The 24,625-nt window shown below is 41.4% G+C and overlaps 1 protein-coding gene across 5 annotated transcripts; it reads right to left on the bottom strand.

The window, feature by feature from the left end:
- Window positions 1–1,754: 1,754 nt before the first annotated feature.
- Window positions 1,755–22,257, bottom strand: VWA5A (von Willebrand factor A domain containing 5A). Of its 5 annotated transcripts, XM_075546745.1 has the most exons (19): window positions 22,152–22,229; window positions 21,408–21,456; window positions 20,074–20,131; window positions 19,752–19,954; window positions 19,245–19,467; window positions 18,990–19,165; window positions 18,604–18,718; window positions 15,674–15,843; window positions 15,333–15,421; window positions 14,986–15,130; window positions 14,473–14,552; window positions 12,045–12,159; window positions 11,214–11,378; window positions 10,516–10,616; window positions 9,496–9,749; window positions 8,372–8,506; window positions 6,680–6,810; window positions 3,212–3,338; window positions 1,755–2,839 (listed from the first exon to the last, which is right to left on the bottom strand). In XM_075546745.1, the coding sequence occupies exons 3-19, from the start codon at window positions 20,114–20,116 to the stop codon at window positions 2,757–2,759; spliced, it is 2,355 nt and encodes a 784-aa protein (XP_075402860.1). In that variant the 5' UTR covers window positions 20,117–20,131; window positions 21,408–21,456; window positions 22,152–22,229; the 3' UTR covers window positions 1,755–2,756. The 5 variants fall into 5 exon arrangements, with proteins under 5 accessions (XP_075402860.1, XP_075402862.1, XP_075402859.1 ...); XM_075546747.1 differs by lacking the exons at window positions 8,372–8,506; window positions 21,408–21,456 and adding an exon at window positions 8,563–8,688 and having other exon boundaries at window positions 22,152–22,257; XM_075546744.1 differs by lacking the exon at window positions 21,408–21,456 and having other exon boundaries at window positions 1,756–2,839; window positions 22,152–22,257.
- Between the last annotated feature and the right edge of the window lie 2,368 nt (window positions 22,258–24,625).

Raw genomic sequence — 24,625 nt, 5'->3', positions numbered from 1 at the left:
ATGCTAAAAGGCTTTTACATTACAATGTTGGTTTTGTTTAGATTTAAGAAATTGCAGTGGGCACCTTTAAGCTTATGGAAGCTCAAATAGAAAAAATCCATGCTAGTTTAAATTGTAATTTGTCCTGCATTTAGGGAAGGTGGCATAAGTGACACGGCTCTTTTGCTTTAGATCAGTGGTTCTCAACCTTCCTCAGGCTGCGACCTTTTAACACAGTTCCTCATGTTGTGGTGACCTCCCAATCACAAAGTTATTTTCAATGCTACTTCATCACTATAATTTTGCTACTATTATGAATTAGGCGACCCCCGTGAGAAGGTCGTTTGACCCCCAAAGGGGTCACAACCCACAGGGTGAGAACCGCTGCTTCAGAAGTTCCTGTATGGTCCTCAAGGCCTAGCCTGCCTACAGTTGAAAGGTATGAAGGAGGAGGATGAGGATGAGGAAAAAGGTGCTGATGCAAAAGGAGGAGGAGGAGAGAGAAGGAGGAGAGTTGAATCTACTGCTAATGTCCTGTATAATAAGCACACAAGGCCAGCTTGTGAGCAGAGGAGCTGTACACGTTTAGTAGTTTTGGAGAAGTTGTCTGATGCTGCTTGTACATCAGTAGGGAGTAGCTCACTCTGCCATTCCCTCACTCACCGCCATGGAGTCAACTGGGACTCATAGTGCCCTACAGGACCAGGGTAGAACCAGCCCCTTTGAGTTTCTGAGGCTATAGATCGATACAGGAGCAGAACGCCTCATCTTTCTCCTGGTGGTTTCAAACTGAGGACCTGCCTGTTAACAGCTCCACGTGTAGCCCATTACCTCACCAGGGTTCCTCAGGGACCTATCTAGATGGCACAAACTTAGAAACGAATCCGCTCAACAAAAACAGTAAGCCTTTATTTCTCAAAATTTTGTGTTCATGCAACCCACCTGGGGATCTTATTAAAATGTAGGTTCTAATACGATCGTTCTTGGGCATTTCTTACAAACGTCAGGCTTGGGATAGTCTTGAGTGAACTTGGCTGAGCCAGTGTTTTCAGTGGTTTGCCAACAATCTCCCACGATGCAATTTAACACGGTGTCATGAATGTTATGATGGATCTAAAACAATGAACCGAACTCTGAGTAGCCAGCAGCTGTGGTGGAAGGCAGCTGCCTTAATTAGGTCACAGACATGATGTAATTGGAAGAAAGATTCTTAGGTTGTGTGGCCTTCTCCTTCTTAAGGTGACTCCATGGGAAATTTCACCTCTGCTAGGTTTGGATCATGCTTCTGGTTATTTGACCTCCTGTCATATTGGCTGCCGATACTAGGAAGCATCTGTGATCCTTCTGATACCTGGTTCATCAGTCCCCACAGCTAAGTTAGTTAAGAAAAATCTCCAGTTTTCCATCTGACTGACATGACCTGGACTGACTTACCATTTCCTACATCAGTGGGAGCCCTTTCTCCACATGTCTCTGTTTAAATACAAGAACATATAAGCTTCACTGACTTTGCTTCTCTGAAGGACCAAGTCTAATACACAGTCATGCCAGAATCTTGTACCACAATTGACACCCTGCCATAATCAAAGACAGAAGGAAGACATTGCAGTCTTAGATCAAACTCTACTATGCAAGTGATGAGACTCTTCCTTAAGCCAGTGCATCAAGTACACTGAACCATCCTCTGCCTGAGTAAACAGTATTGAGGATCAAATAAGAGTTCTTGAGTATTTAAGAGCAAATTTATAGAATGAGCCATAACCATCTTCAATATCTCAATTTCTTTAATGCACATACTAAACTCCACAAGTTTTAAATCAGTTGACCATGATAACATAACTATTTAGGATGCTGAAGCTTTTCTTACTAAAGTACTTTAGCATTCATCATCTTAAAAAGTGAAATAAGCATGCACCAGAAGACAGGGGCTCAGGATACAGTGTCAACAGTAAGGGTATTCAAAACTTTGGGAAAGAAAGAAGGATAATAAAATATATGCAGATCCAATGTATGATTTACAAAACAAAATACAGGGTACCAATAGACATTTTATTATTGATAAACAAGTATTTTATGATAACACATAAATAGGGTCATTTTCATTAGGATAGAGTGTATGTATAGGCTACAAGGGTCAACAAATTGATTAAGGAGAAACATCTGTTTTCAATAGATACATCTTAACTCAAAGTTCTCAGGAAGTTGGAGGAAAGGCATGTAGTAAAAGCTAGTTTTCCAAGCAAATCCAGTCAGGAAGGTCTCCAATGGTGCCAACTACGACTGACCCTTTGAGTCTTATCTCTCTGTGCATCTGAGACTTGGCTACACTGATGCCGATGTTTGCTATCAACCTCATCTCCCACTGCATGGTTCACTATCTTATCCTGGTGAGTGACAGAAACAATGAAGCAAGTTCTCTAGTTTAGGCTTTCCCTAGCAGTGATACAGCAACCTTTAGTTCATGTCATTTATTTTCCTTTACTACTAAGAAGACAGTTGGAAGAAACATTAACTGTCTTTGAAAATTTGAAACTAGCCCAAGAAAGAGAACAAGTTCTGGGGCTATCCACATTTGTCTGAGAAAACACGATTCCAGAAAGAAAGACCACAGTCACGGGGGAGCGGAAACAGAGAGAGCGTATTGGGTGTTTACCCTTTCCTTTTAGGTGAAAGCACTGGTGGAAATGGTATAAAACACTAACATCCACCACAGCAGAAGAAAGATCAATGGAAGGAGCATCGCTGAGCAGGGGCACTTGTGTTTCCGTTTGGTATCCTCAGGAGGCGATGATTCTTTCAGGATCCACAGTTGACTTTAGGAGGTCAGCAGCAGCTTCCAAAAGCTGATGGATGGCAGGGCCTGCGGTGACAGCAAAACAATGAATCACAAATGCCACCCAGCAAAGAGAGAAGCGGGGAAACTTTGAATGCCCCTTAAACTTCCCTAAGCATCTCTCGCTGCGTTCTCTCAAATCTCCTGGCATCTTCCTGTCTAGATTCTCCTTTGTTCCCAGAAAGACTCAGCACCATGATATGATAAATCTTAGGTGCCATTGCCTCACTTCCATTTCTGTCAAAGAAAGAATTGGCCTGGAGAACAAAATAAGCTCTGAACCAACCATGTACTGGGGATGTGACCGTGGGATTCTATCTGTCCCTCAGACCCAGAGGCTCTAAACTGGAAAGATGGCTGGACTCCCAAGAAGAGTAGGTGCCAGAGTTGTGTTCTTACCTATATTGATATGAATCCAGGCCACTGCCTTCCGTGCCAGCAGGTCCCACTCACTCTGCAGCTCCTTACCATTGCAGTGCAGCCAAATCAGAGCCAGGACGGTTGCCCAGCTTGAAGAATCCATATTCTGTATAATAGATAGAAATGCCTGTGACGTTTCCATGTTGGGCAGGAAGTCCCTCAGGAGAAGTAAATAGCTCCATTCTTTTCTCTCCTCATTCATCATTTTCCCAAACTCCTGTGAACCACGATCACTTGGTCTCTTGGTGCCACTTTATGCTACTTGCAAGTCAGAGTGCTAAGTTCTCAGTAGTCAGGAAAAAGGGACCGAAGTTTTTAATCCATTGCAACCATCCACACAGTCCTTGACTGAACCTCCAAACATCCCCCAGGTGATTAGCCGATGTCATAATACAAATTTCTGCAAGGTGTAGTATGAGGTTGCCATCTATAAGGTCAAGAGTTCAAAACCACCAACTGCTCCATGGGAGAAAGACAGCTCCCTCTTTTCTTTTCATTCATCCTCCATCGCCCCCCCCCCTTGACTCAAGGGTTTATTAAAGAGGTTAACAGATTGCAATACAAGTGAGAAATGCTCATGAAAGAGTTGTTCATCGGGGCATGTTACAAAGTTCTTTCAGGGCTTCTAGGAAAGGCCCAGAGGGCATGCCAGTCTGCCACAAACCTCATCCCAAGGTATTCAGCTCACTCTGTGGGTCAGCAAGCCCGGCTCCCTCAGTGAAGTGCCCAGTGGCCTTCTACTCCACAAGTCAGCCTCCCGACACTCGGCTCTTCTTGCTCTGTTGCTGGAGCCATGAAGGCTCCACTCTATTTGGAGTGAAGTGCAACACTGTTTCATGATCTGTCTCCTGGGTTTGCTGCTGCTGCTGCTCTGCTGTCGCAGCTGTCTTCTAGATCCCGGAGGTCTCAGCGTCCAGAGGATACACTTCACTCATAGCTCCTACTGATAGTGAGATCCCAAGACAGTGTTTTCTACTCCCATAAGGTCTTGGAAGCTCACAGGGGCAGTTCTGTCCTGCCCTGAAGGGTCACTATGAATTGCCATCAACTCCATGGCAATAAATTTCATTTTGGTCTTTTGCAGGCAATTTATTTATGAAATTTAATAAAAATATTTACCTCCCGATTAGAATGATGTTTAGTGTTTATAAAAAGCTATTTCAGGTATGAAAACAATTTCTAACTTGGATTTTCAACTTGTTTTCATTACCCATTATATAATTCTTTTAAAAGTGCTTAATTGAAATCCAGCTATTTTTGGTCGGTTAATTGGCAAGTATACTGGGAAGGCACTATTGAAGCTTTAACGTTTGTAATAGTAATTTTGTTTTTCATTTTAAAAATAAGTAAAAATAGAGGTAAAATTATTTTCATGAACTATCACTAAATATATTATTTTCTTGTTTCATTTTTCAAAAATTAAAATAAAGAGGTCAGATCACTTAATAATGTTAACATCATTTCTGATCTTTATATTTAGTTTTATAAAAGTAAATAAAATGGGTATTAGAAAAATTTTAATTACATATGTGCCTTGAATTGTAATTCTATGATGTGATGGTAAAAAAATAAAGATAATTTTTGATTACTTGGAAAAAGATAATAAAGATCATTAAGTGCTTGGATTCACTAAGAAAGAGACCTGTGACAGCCCAGCATTTCATTCTTTGGCATGGTAACTTATCTAATAAATCCAGACATGTAAGATACATGTTGCTGTTGTTAATCTGCCATAGAGTTAAATCAGACTTATAGCAACCCTATAGAATAGAGTCGAATTGTCCCTTGGGGTTTCTGAGAAAGGAACTCTTTACAGGAGTCGAGAGTCTCATCTATCTCCTGGGGAGTGGCTGGTGGATTTGAACCTTGCAGTCAAAAACCCAATGCATAATCCACTATGCCACATGTCAACCAATAAATCCAGGCACTTAAAAGACATGTTGCCATTGTTAGGTGCTATCAAGTCGGTTCTGAACCATAACAACTCTATGTACAAGAGTAAAACATTGTCCAATCCTGCACCATGCCCACAATGTTTATGCTTAAACTCACTGTTGCAGACACCGTGTCGATCCACGTGTATTCCTTTTATATTGCTCTTCGACTTGACCAAGCTTGATGTCCTTCTCTAGGGACAGGTTTTTCTTGACAACGTGCCCAAAGAATGTGAGGTAAAGACTGACTTATACTTACTTCTAAGGTATATTCTGAGACAAATTTGGTTGTTCTGAGACAAAGTCCACGGTATTTCCAGTATTCCTCACCAGCACCATAATTCAAATGCATCAGTTGTTCCGCAGTCCTCCTTATTCGTTGTCCAATTTTCACATGCATATGAGGTGATTGAAAAATCCATGGCTTGGATCAGATACTCTTGTAGTCTTCAAAGTGAAAGCCCTGACTTTCGGTACTTTAAAGAAATCTGAGCAGCAGATTTACGGCAGGAAATATATAGCTTGGTTTCTTGACGGCTGCGCCTATGACCATTGACCGTGAATCTAAGGAAAATGAAATCCTTGACAACTTAAATCTCTTCTCTGTTTATCATGATGTTGTCTATTGGCCCAATGATGACTTTTATTTCCTTTACATTGAGTTGCAATTCATACTGATGGTGGTAGGCCCTGATCTCCATCAGGAAGTGCCTTAAGTCCTCCTTTCTTTCAGCAAGAAAAATTGTGTCACCTACATATCGAAAGTTGTTAATAAGCCTTCTTCCAACCCAGATGGTATGTTTTCCTATATATACTTCAGCTTTTCAAATTATTTTCTGAGTCTGGAAAAAGGACACAACCCTGACACACTCACTATTCCCTGAAATGAAACTGCACAGTGTTCTCTTGTTCCCTCTGAATGACTGTGTCTTGGATCGGGCCTAGGACCTGCAAGAGCATAATGGAGTATTCTGGATCCCTCATTCTTCTCCGTACTAGTCATAGGTGCTGCTGGTGGCTTTATGATACACGTAGTCAAATGTTTCATGTGCATGATCATTAAGACATCTGGTATTCTTGCTTCCAGCCCAGAACCATATGACACCAGGATTGATATCCCTTCCCCCGTCTCATTCTTAAACCAGTTTGAATTTGGGGGAATCCTGTCAACATATGCTGCAGCCATTATTGAATTATTTATAGAAATTTTTTCTAATATGTGATATTAAGGGTAATGTTCCATGATTTCCACATTCTGTTGGGTCACCTTTCTTGAAATAGAGCACAAATATGAAATGTCTGCCTGTAGTTTGATGTAGTATACTTGTGAAAAAGGCATTTGCATTTTTAAAATGATACTGTAGATAATACAGAATAGTATAAAGTAACCAACATTCTCTTACTTCAGGTATGTCCTGATAAATTCACAATTTTTATTACTGTCCATCACTTTAAACACACATACACATGTATACACAACATGCAACATTCATTTTTGTGCTTGGTATCTCACCTTGAAAGGAAAGGCGGCCAGCAGGTCTTCCACACTAAAACCTAGTACCAACGCTAAACCCTCATTCAGATCCCAAGAACCATCTGCCTTCTGGAGGGAAATCAGCTGCACAAGCCGATTCTCTTCAAAGACTGTGGGTGGGCGGGAAAAGGTGACAGGAAATTATTGAAATATTTCCCAGCTAATCACCCGAGAGGATTTTGCATTCAGAGAGATAAGCTGAAGGAAGTGTATAAAGTTTAGCAGATTCTGGCAAGATTCCCACTTTAAGCCTTCTTAAACCCATGTTAAGCATACCTGATTCCCTGTGACGATGCAGGCCATTCAGGTTACATACTAATTCCAGAGGGACTGTTTTTGAACAATGGAAAATATGGGATATGAAATAAGCCAGGGCTATGCTCTTTAAAAGTCTTATCTAGCCTTGCTTTAAAGGTTTTTAGAAATCCATATGCATACAGTTTGACTTTAAATTATTAAAATTATCAGCAGAAAGCAGATATAAAGAAGTAGTCTAATCCTGGGGACCTGGAAACTGCCTAAAGATCACACGATCCTCCTAAGCCAGATCTTGCATTTAGCTATCTCTGATGTAGGATGAGGAACTCAGAGAAATATAAAAAAGTAGTAGGTAAAACAATACAAAATTAACTGGGGAAAAAAAGCACTATTGTAACATAAAAAGGGGTGCTGAATTTCAAATGTTAGTTCAAATCTCAGCACTTCTAACAAAGTATAAAATCATTTAACAGATGTGAACCTCCTCATTGTAAAATGAACAACATTTTCACTGCCATCGAGTCAATTCTGATTCATGGTGACCCTCTCGGACAGGGCAGAACATCTCCTGTGGGTTTCTGAGACCGTGAACTCTCTGAGGGAGTGGAGAGCCTCATCTCTTGCAAGCAGTGGTAGTGGCTGGTGGTCTGGAAATGCTGACTTAGCAGTTAGCAGTCCAACGTTTACCCCACTATGGGACCAGGGCTCCCATTTGAAAAATAGAAGACAGTGATTCCCAATCCATGAGAAAACATAATTATCTAGAGCAAAGGCTGGCCTCTAATAAGCTACTAATCCTATTTGTTGTGATTGATTTATAATATCCAACAGGATTTTGGTAAGAGATCACAGGACAAAGTGAGAGAAATCTTGGAGGTGATTTTTTTTTTTGAGGGATGTTATGGCATGGGCATGATAAACGCATACTGAGAACCTACTCTGTGTAATATAAGAAAGTTCTCACAAGCCCTGTGAGGTGGGTTGGTGTACAACTGAGAACCAAGGCTCCAAAAAGAGAATTAAAGTTTCTGAATTTTCATAATAAATGAAAACAGAAAGCTCTGAATTCCCCTTTAGACCGTGCAGTCCTCGTAAGTTGCAGGCAAAGAATGTTGAGCAAAGAGTAAGTGGCAGAGAGAAATAAAAAGACTCCGGTTTGTAGACAAACCGTGTAAGGCAGGCCGTCAAAGGCAGTCTGCTTAACCAGGACTCAGCCCTGTTCCAATGGAAGAGCAGCAGGCTTCAGGGACCTGGCTCAGGCGGGCTATGACAAATCTATGATGGATGACTTCTCAACTTCTGACTTCAATTTTTCAAAGGGATTACCAACTGGGTAGAGAAAGCCACAAGAGTGCAGAGCATGGAAAATTAGTTCTTCCGTTGGCAAGGGTCATGGAAGAAGCTGAGGCCCACCTTCACCCTCCAGCTGAGTTTCCAAGTTGGTCATATTGGTAGAAGGAGGAGTCCTTCCCATCTCAGGAGAGATCTCTCTGAGAGACATGCATTTCTTCTTTTGTTTACCACCAAGACCTTGGGCTTTGACTACTCCTATATATGTGACAGACAAACACTGGTGAGAAAAAAGTTTCTGGAAAGATGCTTACTTAGAGCGTACATTTGCCTGAAACTAATTGATCTAGAGTGGCCATCAGAGCTCCCGCTTCCACAGAACCGTGGCTGACGAGTCTTGTTGCAGACAGAGTTCCCCAGAGATGAGCCCTGCGGAGAAGCTGAAAGACACGAGCACAGACATGTACAGAGAAACCCCTGTTCCTCCAGGAGGAGGGAAGGCCCCTGATGTTACAGGCATATTTCTTTCCATCCACATCAGCTACAGGCAGCATCTTCTTTGTGCTGTCCCGTCCTCTCCTCTGAGGCAACATCCCACAGACACCCTCATCCTTTCAACCATATCCTCTTAACATTTTATACACACCAAGCAACCAATTCCATATCCTGTCTGATTGCACACAGCTTCCTAGAATTATCTTGCTAACTTAAACTGAATTGGCTCTCCAACTAGGACGACTCTCACTGTATCCCTTACAAATCATTGTTGCTGAATTTACCACACCCGCTAACCCTAAATTGGGAGTCAGGGTTAGCAATCTCTTTAGTCTTTAATACAAAATCCAGATGATTACTCCTCTACATACATTGTGTAACCTTTCACATATCATCACTACTGTCAACTTCTCGATCACATTTACTCAAGTGACTGATATCACAGATTTCCTCTACAACGTGAGACCAGTGATCATCTGGAGAGGTTTTAGAATCCACATAGGAAGATAAATCAGCTTCTGATTTAGACTACTTGACTGCTCAGTGTTTATGTACTTTCTTTGATATATTAATGTTTCCTTGTTTTGTTTCATTTGGTCATTTTGTGGAATAGCATAGTTCCCTAAGACAGAATACTTTTCCACCAGCTAACAATCCTATATGGGGAGAGACAGGGGAAAGGGGCAACTTTGGCTCTTTTATGATCCATTCCTTTACATAATGTGCTTAGCTAGCCTGGCCATCAAACTTACCACGTCCAAAACCTCTTGGCATTGAAGCAAATGAACTGATCAGAAGTGGCCTTGGAATATCCCTGCGGACCAGGGGCCTCTGAACTGGCTGATCGAGATCTTTGTTGATGGCAATGAAAGCTGTGTGGGAGCTTATGACTCCACACTCAAGGCTTATCTTCAACACTTCTTTCTTATCATTTGCTGGAGTCTGTCTGAAGCCCATGTCCTTTATCTGAAGCAAAGACTTGGCAGCAAGGCGGTGAATGATGAAGCTGGAACAAAAAACTTCCTGTGACTTATGGAATATTTATGTGCCCTTATTCGGGGTCCTCAGAAGTTATGGATGGAACAGGGGGAGACAAGCCAAATAAAGGGAGAGAGAAGATTTAGGTGAGTTATAGGAGAGATGTCATTTTGGGAAAACAATGGATTCTTTCATGATGGCAGGAATGTAAATCATCATCTGAAACCGAACGAAGGAATGGCATCAGAGCCTAAACTGGGAGAGTCTAGTTTGCAGAGGGCTAGGGATGACGGTGGAAGCCCAAGAATATTTGTGCGATCTACACTGGACAAAAGCCTCTGTCCATAATAAAAAGATGGGAAGAAACTGGAGAGCTGACCACAGGAGATCAAAGCGATAAATCTGACTTCAGCAGTGAACATCTTGCCAGTGACCACCACCCCCCTCTGATGCATGTTGGGTCTTATCTGGTTTTCAACATCTCTCTGTGTGTGCTTGTGTGTTTCATATCGGGGTATCTCAGATATATTTTGTCACTGAGGACTAACCCTCTTGAATTCTTGTTATAAGCCTTTCTGTTTTTCAGTATATGAAACCCAGGATTGATGAACCTTTATAGACAGAAAGTAGAATAAGGGTTTCTGGGGGTACGGTGGTGGGGGTGGGGGAGTGGAGGAAGTACAAAGGGGAGCTGATGTCAATGATATGATATCGGTATTAGCTCCCAATAAAATGGCTTTGGAGACAAAAAAGAAACAAAGGAAGGAAGTAACAAAAGAAACCTGGATTCTCACTTGGCATCAGATTTGGGCTGCAGATGAAATGCTACCTTAGTCTCAAAACTCTTGCCTTGAAGTGTGTACTTGAGGCATACTTCTCCTCTTGCCTCTGTTGACTACAAATCAGAGAAAAATAGGTATGATGGAAAGGACAGATCACCGAGAGAAGAGTCATAACTGTAGCAGATCCCCAACCCCATCCATTAAAAAACTAACTAAGACCCCGGCGGTCTGGGAATTCAGGGACCTGAGGTGATAGGGCAGAAGCCAGGCTGGCTCCTTCCGGGATATGTGGTCTCTGGATAAGTTCCATAGCCAGAATATCTCTCACTGTATTGTGCTTTGCTTTATTGTATTTCACGTTATTTTTCTATACTTCTTTTAAAACAAATGAAAGGTTTATGGCAACCTTGTATAGAGAAAGTCTAACGGCTATTTTTGTAAAGTATGTGTTTACTTCGTGTCTCTGTGCCACGTTTTAGTAATTATTGGAGTATTTATTCATAATGCTATTGCACACTTAATTGACTATAAAGTTATGCGTAAGCATTACTTTTATATGCACTAGACAATGCAACTCACGTTTTTGAGATACGTGCTTTGCTCTGGTGGTTTGGAACACAGTCTAGGAGGCATAACTGTCCTGACTTTTACTAATGTTCTTTGCCAGGATTCAGGGAAGGAAGGAGAAACAAGCAAGAATGAGAACTCACCGTCATCGGCCCACTCAACTGGGCGTAGATGATCAACCTCTGACCCCTAAAGATGACTGACTGCTCCGGGGAAAGCACGTGAGCACATAGACCGGCAGGCAAAGACCAGCTCAGTGAGAGCTCCTCTACCACAGGCTGCAGAGACCGTGTCAGGGCCAAAAGAGCCTGGCAGAGAAAGAACCGCGTAATCACAAACATAATGGCAGCAACTGAAAGCATTTGCTGAATGTTATACATGTCACGTTCAATACTGGGAGATGGGTAACATTACACTTCCTCGACACCAGGCAGAAGCTATTTAATACCATAACTATGAATGAAGTAAACGTTTGGGAACAGCAGCCCCTGGAGACACAGGAATTGGCATTCTGGGGGAAAGAGGAATTTAGAAACATAAGCAGAGTGGAGGATGGTTTCCCCTTATGCATACAGATCAAATGGAGCATGATTTATCATTCCCCCAATCTACAGTGCTTATTATAATAATTTCTCCCTATTGCCCTGTGTCCTTTACATGAAAAACGACTCTAGGAGGAAAAGAGGCGATAAAGCACAGATCCAGAGTCTCGGTCATGATAATCCAAACTTCCAGTTTCTCGGTCTGTTCTCAAACACATGTTTGTGTTTCAGCATCTCATCTCTAGCACCCCAGCTCCCACGGCCATATGCCATTTATCCTGAAACTAGGAGAGACACTTTTATACATAAGACTGAAAGAGCCTACAAAATAGAGCCCAAAGCCACAGAGGTTTAAAAATATGAATCCTAGAATTCCCACCACCCAGCTTCACAGGCACTCTGTTTCCCCAGGAAACATGACTTGTCTCTCACCTTGGTCTGCATCCTGTCCTTTCCACTGATAAACTCTGAAGTGCCCCCTGTTGCCCGAGCAATGCCCTTTACCAGGCTGGTGGAAGCGCCATCTCCAATACCAAAGGAGAAACATCTGTGAAAGGTTAAAGGTCAGTGCTAGGCACTAAAGAGGGACATGATAAAATTAACATATTATGGTGAAAAAACAAACACAATGGTCCAGAATACATAAAGAGAGCATTGACTTCCTTGAACAGAGGCACAGTAACCAGTATTATCTGAGTAAATTCTATATTCTAAAAAATATGCTAACTTCTTTAAAATATGCTCATTTAATCATCATAAGGTTCCTAATAGGTTTATGTTTCATTTTGTGGATAAGGAAAGGGCAAGAGAATTTAAGAAACTTGTCCAAGTAAACATATATGTCAATATTTCTAAAAAGAAATTAATCTAAAAATTCTCAACCTGTCTTCTGAATCTAATAAGCCAATTGAATCTAAAAATTTTTAAAAGACATCACAACTAATTTAAGTTAATTTCAGAATATGAAGTTGCTCTAATATTTAGCAATAATCATTAAAATTCACATATTAAGAGAATAAAGGAGAAAATCATGCAGTCATTTCATTAGGTACATAAAGTATATTTGACGGAATTCAACAACTATTTATTATTTTTAAAAAAAACAGAAAGGAAATATTAGCACAGAAATAAAAGTAAATCTCCTTAGTATGATAAATCTTCAAAATAGCTCTAGCAGAAATAATTCAATATCAGAAGTATTTCTTTTGAAGTACAAACAAAAAATTAAGGATGCCAGCTATAACTGTTTTTACATATTAAGGTTTATACCCAGTTCAAACAATTTCCACATATTAACGTTTATACTTAGAACAATAATGATAGAAGAAATATAAAAAATATAAGTATTGAATAGGAAAAGAGAAATAAATGAATCATTATTTGCAAACATGATTCTTCATAAAAATTTAACCTGAAAATACATTATTAGAAATGATATATAAATTCTAAATTAAATAAGGTCATTGAAAGATAAATGAAACCTATTTCTATGAAGAAAGAAATATCCAGGAAAATATTATTTAAAATAGTATTAATATTTAGGAAATATTGAGTAAGAAATGCATAGAATTATCTATACAAGCAGTAGAAACTTCAGTTGTTTTGCTTTGTTACATTTAAATATTTGTTAGTTCTGGCTGCTGAAAATGCCTTGAATTAATAACAGTCAAATAGCAATGAGAACACAGCATCCAAATATTGATTTCTATTTATCAATATCACTGCAAAGATTGTGGTTTCTTACATAAATGTATTATTGATATGGTGACTGATATACTCATTTAATACTGAGGTGAATTACCAGATATTCCACAACTGTCTACAATTTGAACCCAAACAAATGAATGTAAGTATCAAAAAATATACACTTAATAATGTTTACACAGTTTTATTTTTATATTTATAATTGTATTTCTTTGAAGTTAATTATTATAATTTCCAGGATTACACATTTATAATACTGTAAAGATAAGCACTATCAATTGTCTAAGGAAGACATAATAAACATCATTAGATAACGAAAAATAAATATATATGCAATGTGCGTTTCTTGAGTGAAACCTGGACTAGGTAAAGGACATTGCGATTTAAGTCAAATTCGGTACATCCGTTATTGCAGATTAGTTACTGTTGCTTTTTTGTTTCTATAATTATGTGTATCTATCGACATCTACATAATCCATATTTAGAATGCTAATACCAGGGGAAAGGTAAGTGAGGGTAAATGAACACGCTCTGTACTAGTATTCTATTTTCTTTAAACTTTTTATTGTAACTCAAGCAGAGAATTTATATTTCAGATCAAACTAGATAAACATCTAACCTCCCATAGCGATCACTTTTTCTCTTCTTTATAGCCTGTTATCATCTCTTTACCCAACTTACTTCCTGTCTATCCTCTAACCGACATGCTCTCCCTTCCTTCCCTCCTCCCCCGCCCCTGGCAACCATCAAAGTGTCTATTTCCAGTGGCCTCATACATCATTTGTCCTCTTGTGATTGACTGAGTTCACTCAGCAAATTACCCTAGATAACCATCCATGTGTATGGACCAAAGTCTATTTATTCATTCTACCAACAGGCATGTAGGATATGTCCATCTTCCCTCTATTGAGAATGCTACTGTGATCAACATGCATGCACATATGTGTGCTCATGCTTTGTTCTTAGGTTCTTTAGGGTAGATACCAAGTAAAGGGCTTGTGGGTCTCGGTCTTTCTCTGCCCAGCTGTTAGAGGAAGTGCTTCCTCGTGGGCTACAATTTTACAGCCATGCCAGTGACAACACTGATACACAAGCTGCGTGTGCCATGACATTACTCGCTAGCGTGTAGTCATCAAGAAATAAATTTTCTTCATACCTGTGCTTCTTCCTGCTGTTCTTCACTTCTCTAATTACACTAAATGTATCAGTAACTTCTCCATCTGTGAAGACAAAAAGCTGGAAAACGACGAGATCCATCAAAGTCGGCCGTGCTCATTATTAAAATGCAAGAATCTGCCCTGCAAGAACCCAACTACTCCATTTCAGAGGTTCTGATGACTCTTCGGACAGTTACCAGACTCCTCATGCTCCATCATCACGTGTGCTGTTCTCACATGGCCTGTTCTGAAACCTGGCAATATTCAGTACCTACCCCTTTTAGTTTAACCCAATTCTTATGTGAGTCTTTACAGGGAAACTTCCTGTATCACTGACTGAAACTAAAGAGGAAGTACATTAAATGCCTTTCATCTTTTTGTCTTTATTGGGATGAAAAACTCAAAATTAATTACCATATTTCAATCATCTTAAAATATAGCCCAGGGCCAGAGATTACTGTACAGGGATTCCAATCTTCCTATTCTGTTCTGAAACCTGTTTGGGTTCTTACCTGCATGGGGTGGCCAGGAATGGTGGGTGATCCATATATGGCATTGAGTGGTGTCAGGATCTCAGTGCCCCCTAGGTCTGCCTTCATATGTCTAATTTTTCTCAGTGCCTCTTCCATTGTATGCTGAGTGTACTTTACACTATCTCTGAGAAAAACAAATATTCACAGTTACATGACAGCTACTTGACTTTGCCCAGTGTTAACTCCCTGTGTTGAGACACATCCGAAGTCAAATAACCATATCCGAAATCCCCAAATCCCTAGTTAAGTCCACAATCACCCCTCTTAACAATCTAACCCCCTTTTTCGTGCTTTTGGAAGTTTCTCTGCTCTTTTTGGAAACCTACTGAAAGAATGATTCATAGGTAGATCCAAATCCAAACACGTTGAAGTAACAGCCCACAGGTAAACTCTTCAGCAGCAAAATCAGGGTCTCCTAAAGGTAAGAAAGCATGAGGAAACCCAGTGATCAATGACCCTTTCAGCCACACAGGCACTGCCAAATCTAACTTGGAGTAATATAGGGCTGCACCCCTCCACATTCATTGTATTCCAAGATTAGCCTCAGTCACCATGTTAGCTGTAGATCAATTGAGGAACAGGTCTACAGATCTAGATGAACCCTAACTTAACTCCCGCGATTCATGCTCACTGAACATGTGGCCCTGAAGCAAGAAAGAAGTTTTACCTTGGCAATATCTATGCGCATCTTGGATTGTTCACGCTTATTCAAGGGGTGCTGCATACTTCCTGAGCAGTCCATGAGAAAGATAAATTCTCCACACGTAATGGGTGGCTGAGCTTCTGGGATATTGGGATAGAAACTTACCATCGCAGTGTTCTCTCCCATCAAAGAATCTGCTCAGAAAAGGAGTGTATATGGTACAAAGAGTCAAGACTTTTAATGGCCCCCCCAATCAAATTTTAGTAAAAAAATTACAGGAGCTGGTAACTTAAAAAACTTAAATCTAAAACACTATAATAGTTCTTTATATTATGTCTGATTGTAAAGGGTTTGAGGGCTCGTTATATACACATAAATAAAATAGCAGCAGGACAGATATGGAAGAGACCAGGTCATGGCTGTTTCCTGGCAGTTAGCCAAATGCATGAGACACATTAGACTACAATGTTCCAGCATTTGCCAATAGAATGAGGCAAATTTATTGGCAGAAAAAAGTTTTCTCTTCAAATAAATTCATTGGAAATTTTTCCTTATGTCCTTGTTTAATATCTTTAGTTACAGTTTTGGAAAAAGTCACGTTCATGTGTGCTATCTTATGTCCATAAGAGCTGAGCGTGTAATAACTGCCGTACAGCAGGCAAGTAGCCCCATCGTTCCGTGATACTCTCACAACCAAAAGGAAATGTTGCGGTGAGTGTAGGAATCTGAGCAAAAGAACTAGCCTATTTGGCAATGCTGTTCAAAGCCGGACATGAGGAATTGTGAGTGAGATAGTTAAGGGTTATTGTGACAACCTGGCCCATAAACTCATGTGGGATTAATTGAAGGGCGGAGAGATAAATGGCTCGGTGAGCCTCGCCTTTCTTGTTCTCTGATGGTCAGGCCAGGGTGCAGCTGCCTTAGCTAGTTCATTGCTTCAGCTGGCAAGGCTCACTTCCTGAGACATCCCTGAGGAGAAGCCACATGGACCTACCCCGATGTAGCCCTGGGTGCTCTAACACCCGTGTGGGGACCCCTGCCAGTGCTGAGATGCTCACACATTCACTGATTCAGCTTTCCTCCTGCAGTCGTAATTTTTGCATGTGTTCTGCGAGTTTGAAGAAGACTTTGTAGATCGGTGTCAGACATATGGGCTAATGTTGGACTTATACTGGCCTGGGTTTGGATGCTTTCTTAATGTACACTTACCTTTTACATAAAACTCTCTCTTATATACATATGCTTTTCTGTGGATTTGTTTCTCTAGTCTACCCAGACTAACACAGTGAGCAAGGGAAAGCTGTCACAGGAACGGAGACATTATAATTGAAATAAAGGAAAAGTAAGATGACTAGATGATATCAACTCTAATTTTCCACTTCAGAGAAAACACAAGGCTCTAGAACTAAATGCCTATATCCTATTTTCATGAAGTGATTCCAGAATTATGGTTTAATAGCTTTGTAAATCAGTCTGTCGTAGCACGGGCTATGATCTTATCTCTTCTTGATGGAACATTCCAATAGCCAAAATGAGTTCAAATAAAATGGGTGACTTCCAACAATTATTTGATAGAAACTGGCTCAAAAATAACTTTCTTTTTTTTTTTGTGGTGGGTGGTGGTGGTGGTGGTGGTGGGTGGGTGGTGGTGGGGTGGTGGTGGGGGAAAAATAACTTTCATACAACCTTTATGTTTAGATATGAAATGGCGAGGTAGGCTCCCTTGAATGGATAAGGTAGACGCCTTTCTATTTCGAGAGGCAGCTGGTCCAGTGGAAACAGCACCGCACTGAGAAGTCAGATGGGTTGCTGTGGAATTCCTTTAGTAGGATCTAAACTGCTCCCGAACAAAGTCAGACGCATAACATGCACGCTATCTGTTCACTAGACTTAGACGAAATGATTTTCATCTCTGTGAGGCCCACCTCTCTTGTTTGTAAGGAGGAAGTGAAAACCTACGTCCTCCACCTGTTAATTGCAGTTGCTCAACAGCGGGCCAAAGTAGTAATACTGACTTTAGAATTACTATTAGTGCTAAGTGCTATAAAACACTCTCTGGAGTTTGACTAGATTAGGTGATCCTTAATATTAACAAATTAGGAGGATGTCTCAAGAAGTTCATGAAGTGTCAAGAATCCCTAGAAAATTAATGATCTTAGGATCAGTAATGGCAGGAAGCATCTTCATACTTTAATTTTTTATGTAAAAACCTTGAAATTGAAATTTTTAATATGAATATCTGTTCTTGAAACATACATGATAATATTTATTTTCAGAATGATTATGATACTAAATTATTTGGCCTCAAACTATCTATGAGTGTTGAATTCCTGATACTTTTTAAAACTCGGGGCATTATTAGATGATAACATCAGTGATAGGATGAAACGTAAATGTTTTCATTTGCATTTCTGCAGAAACTGATCATCTTTACTAGGTTTGTACTTGGCTATGTTGCCTCTTATGAAATATTTGTTATTATCTTCAAACAAATGTAGATTGTTAAAGTCAATTGTTACATTTCATTTATCTCCTCTTTCACTAAAATCTACCTACAAGGCATGTTGGTGATGGTAGGTGCCACTGTTTGGGCTCCACCCCCAAGTACCTCATATACAACAGAATGGCGCACTGCCAGCCCTGCACCGTGCTCACAACCATTATCAAGGCACAACCACGTGACAGTCATTAAACCTAGCCATTTTTTAGCATGCCCACATGTATGCTAATTCGGGGAACTTTCTACTCTCACAAAACATTGCAGTCTCCAAAACTCACAGGGGTTTCTACTTTGTCCTTTGGGGTCACTATCAGTCAGCACCAACCTGATGGCAGTGAGTTTGGCTTTTTGGTTACTGAATAAAATGAAAGTGGAGGTAACTGGTGGGTAATCTCAAGAAAGAAAATGACACCACCCCCACCCCCACCGTGAGGTGACTTAACAGAGAAAATACCTGCATTTGTTTTTGGTTTCCCGATTTCCAAAGATACACTGGGAGTGTGTACTTCACAATAGTAAATCAAGAGCTGCACGTCTCGATCAAACCTGTGTCCATCATACAGGGAAATCTGAGGGAGCACAGGCAAAGGAGGTACATTCAGATTGTCACTACTTGCTGCCTGAGGGGATGTCAGAGCACAGGGTCCCAGACCTCTTCCATGAAAGAGCCTGGCTAACACAGGGGCTACAACAGAGGGGTGGCGCTGGACATAAAATATGGACAAAAAGAACACGGTGGGACTCCCTCCGGATGAATGAGGAAAACTACAGAACAAAACGGAAGGCATTGTGAGAACCTTCTGGGGCACTGGCAATCCGATCGCTCTTCTGGTTCAGTACCTGAGCGGTAGTCTGATCATTTCCGAGGTACTCAAGGGGAGTCAGCTGACAGGTGGACTCAACCTTCTGGACGCCGTGCTGAGAACTGATGGTGGCGGTCATGCTCAGTGTATACGGCAGGGTCTCCATCGCAAACACAGGCATCTTCATTTTCAAGTTTGAGTTTTCAGAGCCTCCTACAAAAAGTTACCTTAGTTCTCTTGCCCCAGCTAGATGCGGCGCACCATTAATATCTAGAGGGACGAGGGTACTCACGGGCGAGATAGTATCTAGGGTTCAGGACGGCTGGGAGCACAAAGCGTAAGGCCCCATCTGGTTCCAGAGGCAACTCCTGCACATACTTCAGGGTGAGTGCTGCCTTTGAGCCAGGGCGCAGGTTGCCCACATTGCAACAGAAGACATCCCTGGAGCTTATGTCCTCCTCCAGCAGGAAAGCCTGATGGCCTTGTGCGATGGCATCATTGTAGGAGGTGTGGGCCTAGGGGGAACATGGGGAAGGGTGAGAAGAAAAGGTGCCATCAAAGCTGTGACTGAGCAAGACATGAGCGGACAGAGAAGAAAGATTAGGATTCGTTTTGCCGAACTCATGGATAAATTCTGAAGACCTCTGATTGACTTATCTTTTCCAGTGATTTTAAGAAAAAAGGGGAGGGAAGAAAGTGAAGCAAAGAGCTTTCCGCACAGAACTTTCTGTGGTCTCATTTGACAAAAACCGTACACAGCACACATTAAAGAAAGAAGAAATGCTCTCGTCCTTAGTACCTTCATCTTGTCCTGTAACTCTGCCACAATTGTCTTCCCATCCACCAAGGCCTCGAAGCTATAGACAGCCGAGTCATCATCCACAGGGAATATAAAGAAGGCCTCCACAGGAAATTTCTCCTCATTTTCATAGTTTAAAGTTGCAGACACCCCAGCCACAAATTCGTATATAGACAAGGTTACAGAAATGCTCTTCAGTGGCACTGGGGAGAGAGCAGAGTTCAACACATTTTAATGGACTGCTTGCCTCCATGCTTGCAGGCCATGTAACAGATATGCTAGGTGTCAAGACACATGTCAGAGGACACAGAATCAGGCTTACCTTCCTCTTGCCGGCGTGTGAGTAGGCCATATCGGGGCACCATGTTCACATAGGGTTTCTGTGCAAAGATACATCAGGCACTCAGAGACCTTTGGGAAAATATCCATTTAAACACAGGTATCATCTCTGCTACTCCCCGGCCTAACAATACAACCAATGTATAATATTAGTGCTTGGAGGGAGAAAAAAATCCTGGGACAAAGGGGCAAAGATTCGGATGGTAAAGCTCCTTCTCAGCACTGGTAGTAAAGTTGTGAGATCCACTGCTCCCACCAGTTGCCATCTAGTTGATTCTGACTCAGGGCAACTCTCCGTGGGTCAAGGTAGAACTCTGCTGTACTGGTTTTTCAAATGCTGATGCCGTAACCGACCATCAGACGTTTCTTCCAAGGAAACTCTGTGTACACCAACACCACCAGCCTTTGGGGGGGCTTATTAAGAAGCCACACCATGAGAACTCGCTGATGCCCTCTGAGTCTGTGTTCAACATTGGTTCTACTTTTTCAAAGGTATATTTAGTACCTCACTCCTTTGGCATATGAGCAGGTACAGTTAACTACTTGACCTGTGTACTATAGACTACACCATGGGCAGACAACTCTGAACAGATGATGCCCGAGTCGCCTCTTCCTGGTCTATCCACTGAAGCCCTGAGTTGCAATCACAAGAATTGCCAAGGGGCTTTCCACTGAAAAATATCTCAGGAGCTAAAGTGGGCAGAAAAGCTAAAAATTAAATGAAACCTTTTTTTTTTTTTTTCGGTCCAGATGCCCAGAAGCAAATAACCTACTGAGAACCCAAAGGTTCACAAAAGTATGTATTGGCTAGAAAACACACGGGCTACTGTGAAAGGCCCTTTTCCTGAGCAGTACAACCCCACCCTCAAGGATTCTGAAGCATCTGCCTGGACTACTTCTAGGCTAGCTCTGCTCATCTCAATGGCCATTTAAAACATGCCATTGCCTCTATTCAGATCAGTGTCCACATTGATAATCCATCTGATATCAACGGAATGTATCCATGCATGTGCATACGTATATATGACATTCCCATCCCCCCACCCCCAATAAAACAACGCCACTAAACCAAGCTTTCCATGTCATCTCAGTTTTCACTTTGGACTGGACAGGAACGGATTGTGACAAACGGTTCTTAAATGGACAGAAATGCAGAGGGCTTTTCTTGCAAAGAGCCGAGGATGGTCAGGAACAAGGACCCCCTGCAGACTCGTGGGCAACAGACTGGGGTGGGACAGGGTGGATTTTCTAAGCTTAAAGCAGTGAAGAAAAGGCTCGTGCCAGGGCGCCAAAGCGCTCCGGATAGGGCATACTTACCCAAACTGATTGGCAGAATAATGAAGAGAAGCAGAGGGAAGCGATGACTCTTAACAAATAAAACAAGAGTCTTGGTTCCTATTTCGAACTCTGGGCCAACCCTCTGAAGTTCTGTTGTGTAACAGAACCACCCTCCCTTTCCCCGCATATACAGCATATGACGTAGGTCTAGAATCCCTCCTTCAGAAATGCACCCAGCAACAAGTATGCGACCCGGCAGCAGAGTCAGGAATTTAAGGCAGCTTGAAGTTCAAAGGAGGGTTCTCACTGAACCCAGCAGCTGCGTGGTAGTAGGTGGACCCTCAGAGGCACTGCACTGCGCAGCTGCGGGGGGCTGGGGTGGGGGATGTGAGGGGGTTGGGGACAAGAGCAAGCCCTGGCTGGAAGGTTCGTAGCTGCAATTTCCAAAGCATAGGCATGAAACCGAGAAAACGTCAACTGCACATATCAAAGGAATTAAAAAACACGATAGAAAACAGTTGTAGGGCTTTGAGTTTATTTGCATAAGGCTAAATCTCGCTCCCCCTCCCCCCACCCCACAAGACCCTCTCAACTGTCAATTCTACCAATTGAAACTCCTTGGGGGTTACCAATTTGGGATTCAATTCCCCAGCCCTTGGGCTTACAGTTAAAACGTGTCCTAATGGATTGGAAGCCAGTGGGAAAAGAAGTTGCAACGAGCAGGCCTTAGTTCTCAGTGACAGTGGGTAGGGTCCAGCCACAGCGCAGTGGCCGGTTCCTTACCTTCCTCTCCAGCAGAGGAGCTCTGACAGACTGCAGCGAAAACAACTGCAGACAAAATTTCCAGGAAGAGGACACTCCCCTTACTGGGGACCGGTTATAAAGACACTCGTACTTGATGCAGAGCCAAGGGATCGACGTAAAATTCTTAAACAACAAAAAATGCTGGAACATTCCCTGTTCTCTTGGTCAATAGGCAATTCTTACACCTTGTAATGTTTCCTCTATTCTTTGCATCTTCCCTGATAAGGAACAAACTGAGGATAAGCAAAAAGAAGTGTCCCCACTGCCCCCCACTTCTTCTTCCAATTTAAAATGCAGCAGCAGTAACAGCAATGAAAATTTTAGACTATATGTTTCCACAATTAGTTTAATTGATAATCAAGGGTTACCTGTATGGCCAGCACTGTTAATAAAAATTTTACAAGCACAAAATCATTGATTCTTCACCTCTACTGTGAGTCATTTGTCCCAAGGTCATGTTATAATCCACACAATTTGATCCCTTTGCACCCACCCCGGAGCATGGAGCATCATAAAATAAAATGTATGCGTAACTGTGAATATCTCTGTTCACTTTCCTAATTAAAGAAAGGAGTAGAGACTGTGTTTTCAATGTGGTCTCTATTTCAAATGAACCGATAAAACCCGAGACCTAGAGAAACGGTCGGGGTGTCACTGAGAGTCAGGAAGGTAAACAAAATAGGATGAAGTAGCAAAAGCTCAGGCTTCATTCATCTCAGTGATAGTCCTTGTGACACATTCACTCTTTCTGATATTGTTCTCTTGTCTATAAATGGAGATGATATCTTACATTTGGTTGTTGTTAGGATCTAAAGTGTGTGTGTGTGTGTGTGTGTGTGTGTGTGTATTTCTTTGAGGAGCTTCAAAATGTTTGAGAAAAATAGAATTAAAAGAGAATGGAGCCCCTACAAAAGCTTTTTAAAACCTCCTTATTGTTTGGGTCAGGTCTGGACTAGGCAGCCCCCACCTCCTCTCCAGCTCCTCAGGAGGATAGTACTTCAAGGCCCCCATTTCCAGCCTCTCTGGAGGATAGATGACCTATTGAAGTCTGCATCTTCTGCCCCAACATTCCAAGGAGCTTCTCTCTCCAGACCAAGGATCTCATCCTGACTCAAGGTCCTGCAGCTGCAAGCAAAAAATCTCCCTTCTTGTTGTCAACATACACCTCCCTAGCTGGAACCCTACGTATCTCCCACCGCCTCACCGACAAGCTGTAACTTCTCTGTCTTAACTCATTGGGTCTCTGAACAACCCCTGGGTTCAAGATGCTCCTGTCCCTCTCTCAACCCAGGCACTTCCTCCCTCCCCTAATAAAGCCGCTCCTAACCTCACGTTATTTGTCTCAATCCTATCTGCGTTCAGTGTTTCAGTGTCGACCTCTCACTTATATGTGTGTGTGTATTTGTGTGTATAGGACATACTTTCTGATAATTCAAAAAGATCCTCTTAGTAGCTTCCAGAATTTTAAACCACATTCAGAAGAGGCCATGGCACAAGGGCTCTAAATACTAAATTCAGAGGAAAGTAGAGAACACCGGAACGATGTTTACCTATATTTTACTTGGTGTTCAAAGGCTTTTGACTGTGTGAGTATGGAGAACAGTGCAATGAGTAGGAGTTGTAGAACACTTAATCGTGGGACTAAGGAACCCGTATGAAGACCAAGATGCAGTTTTTTGAAGAGAACAAAGAAATTCAGCATGGTTTGAAATCAGAAAAGGTGTGAGTTATGATTATATCTTTTCACCACGTTTCTTCAATCTGTATGCTAAACAAAGAAGTCAAGAAGCTAGATATATGAAGAGGAACAAGACATCAGTATTTGAGGACAGCCCATTAACAACCTGTGATAAGCAGATGACACAATCTTACTGACTGAAAACCAAAAGGACTTGAAACACTGATGGAGTAAATAAAAATACAAAGAAAACAAAAATGTTCACTATCATTAGACCACCTCACTATCATTAAAACACCACACAACATCATATTAAACAGAGAAATGAATGAAGCTGTCAAGGACTTAATTTTACTTGTATTCGCACTACCATTCATTGAAGCAGCAGTCAAGAAAGCATTGAGTAAATTTGTTGCAAAAGGCCTATTTAAAATGTTAAAATGCAAAGATACCGTTTTGAGGAGTGAGGTGCATGTGACCCAAGCCATGGTATTTTCAATTGCCTCTTATGTAGATGGAAATTGGGCCATGAATAAAGAGGAACTGATTCACTTGAATTATGGGGCTGGCAAAGAATATTGAGAGTACCATGAACTGTAAGAAGAAGAAATAAATTTGTCTCAGAAGAAGTAAAGGCATAGTGCTCCTTAGAAGCAAGGAGGTGAGACTTCATCTTATGTACTTTGGACATGTTTTCAGTAGAGACCAGTCACATCATACTTTAGTAAAGTAGAAATGCAGTGAAGGAGAAGACTTTTAATGAGATGGACAGACA

The sequence above is a fragment of the Tenrec ecaudatus genome, chromosome 4 (genome assembly GCF_050624435.1).
Source record: "Tenrec ecaudatus isolate mTenEca1 chromosome 4, mTenEca1.hap1, whole genome shotgun sequence".
Taxonomy (NCBI): Eukaryota; Metazoa; Chordata; class Mammalia; order Afrosoricida; family Tenrecidae; genus Tenrec; species Tenrec ecaudatus.
Note: the sequence above shows the minus strand (reverse complement) of the source record. Positions and strands in the feature narration are given on the sequence as shown.

What these genes read in the sequence shown, in the direction of transcription:
- VWA5A (XM_075546744.1), bottom strand. Translation starts at nt 20,116, where the DNA reads ATGGTGCCCCGATATGGCCTACTCACACGCCGGCAAGAGGAAG. An exon ending in TGCGCATAGATATTGCCAAG is followed by an intron (nt 15,422 to 15,673) that starts GTAAAACTTCTT and finishes TCTTACCTTTAG; the next exon opens with GAGACCCTGATTTTGCTGCT. An exon ending in CTGGATTCATATCAATATAG is followed by an intron (nt 2,840 to 3,211) that starts GTAAGAACACAA and finishes CTGTCACCGCAG; the next exon opens with GCCCTGCCATCCATCAGCTT.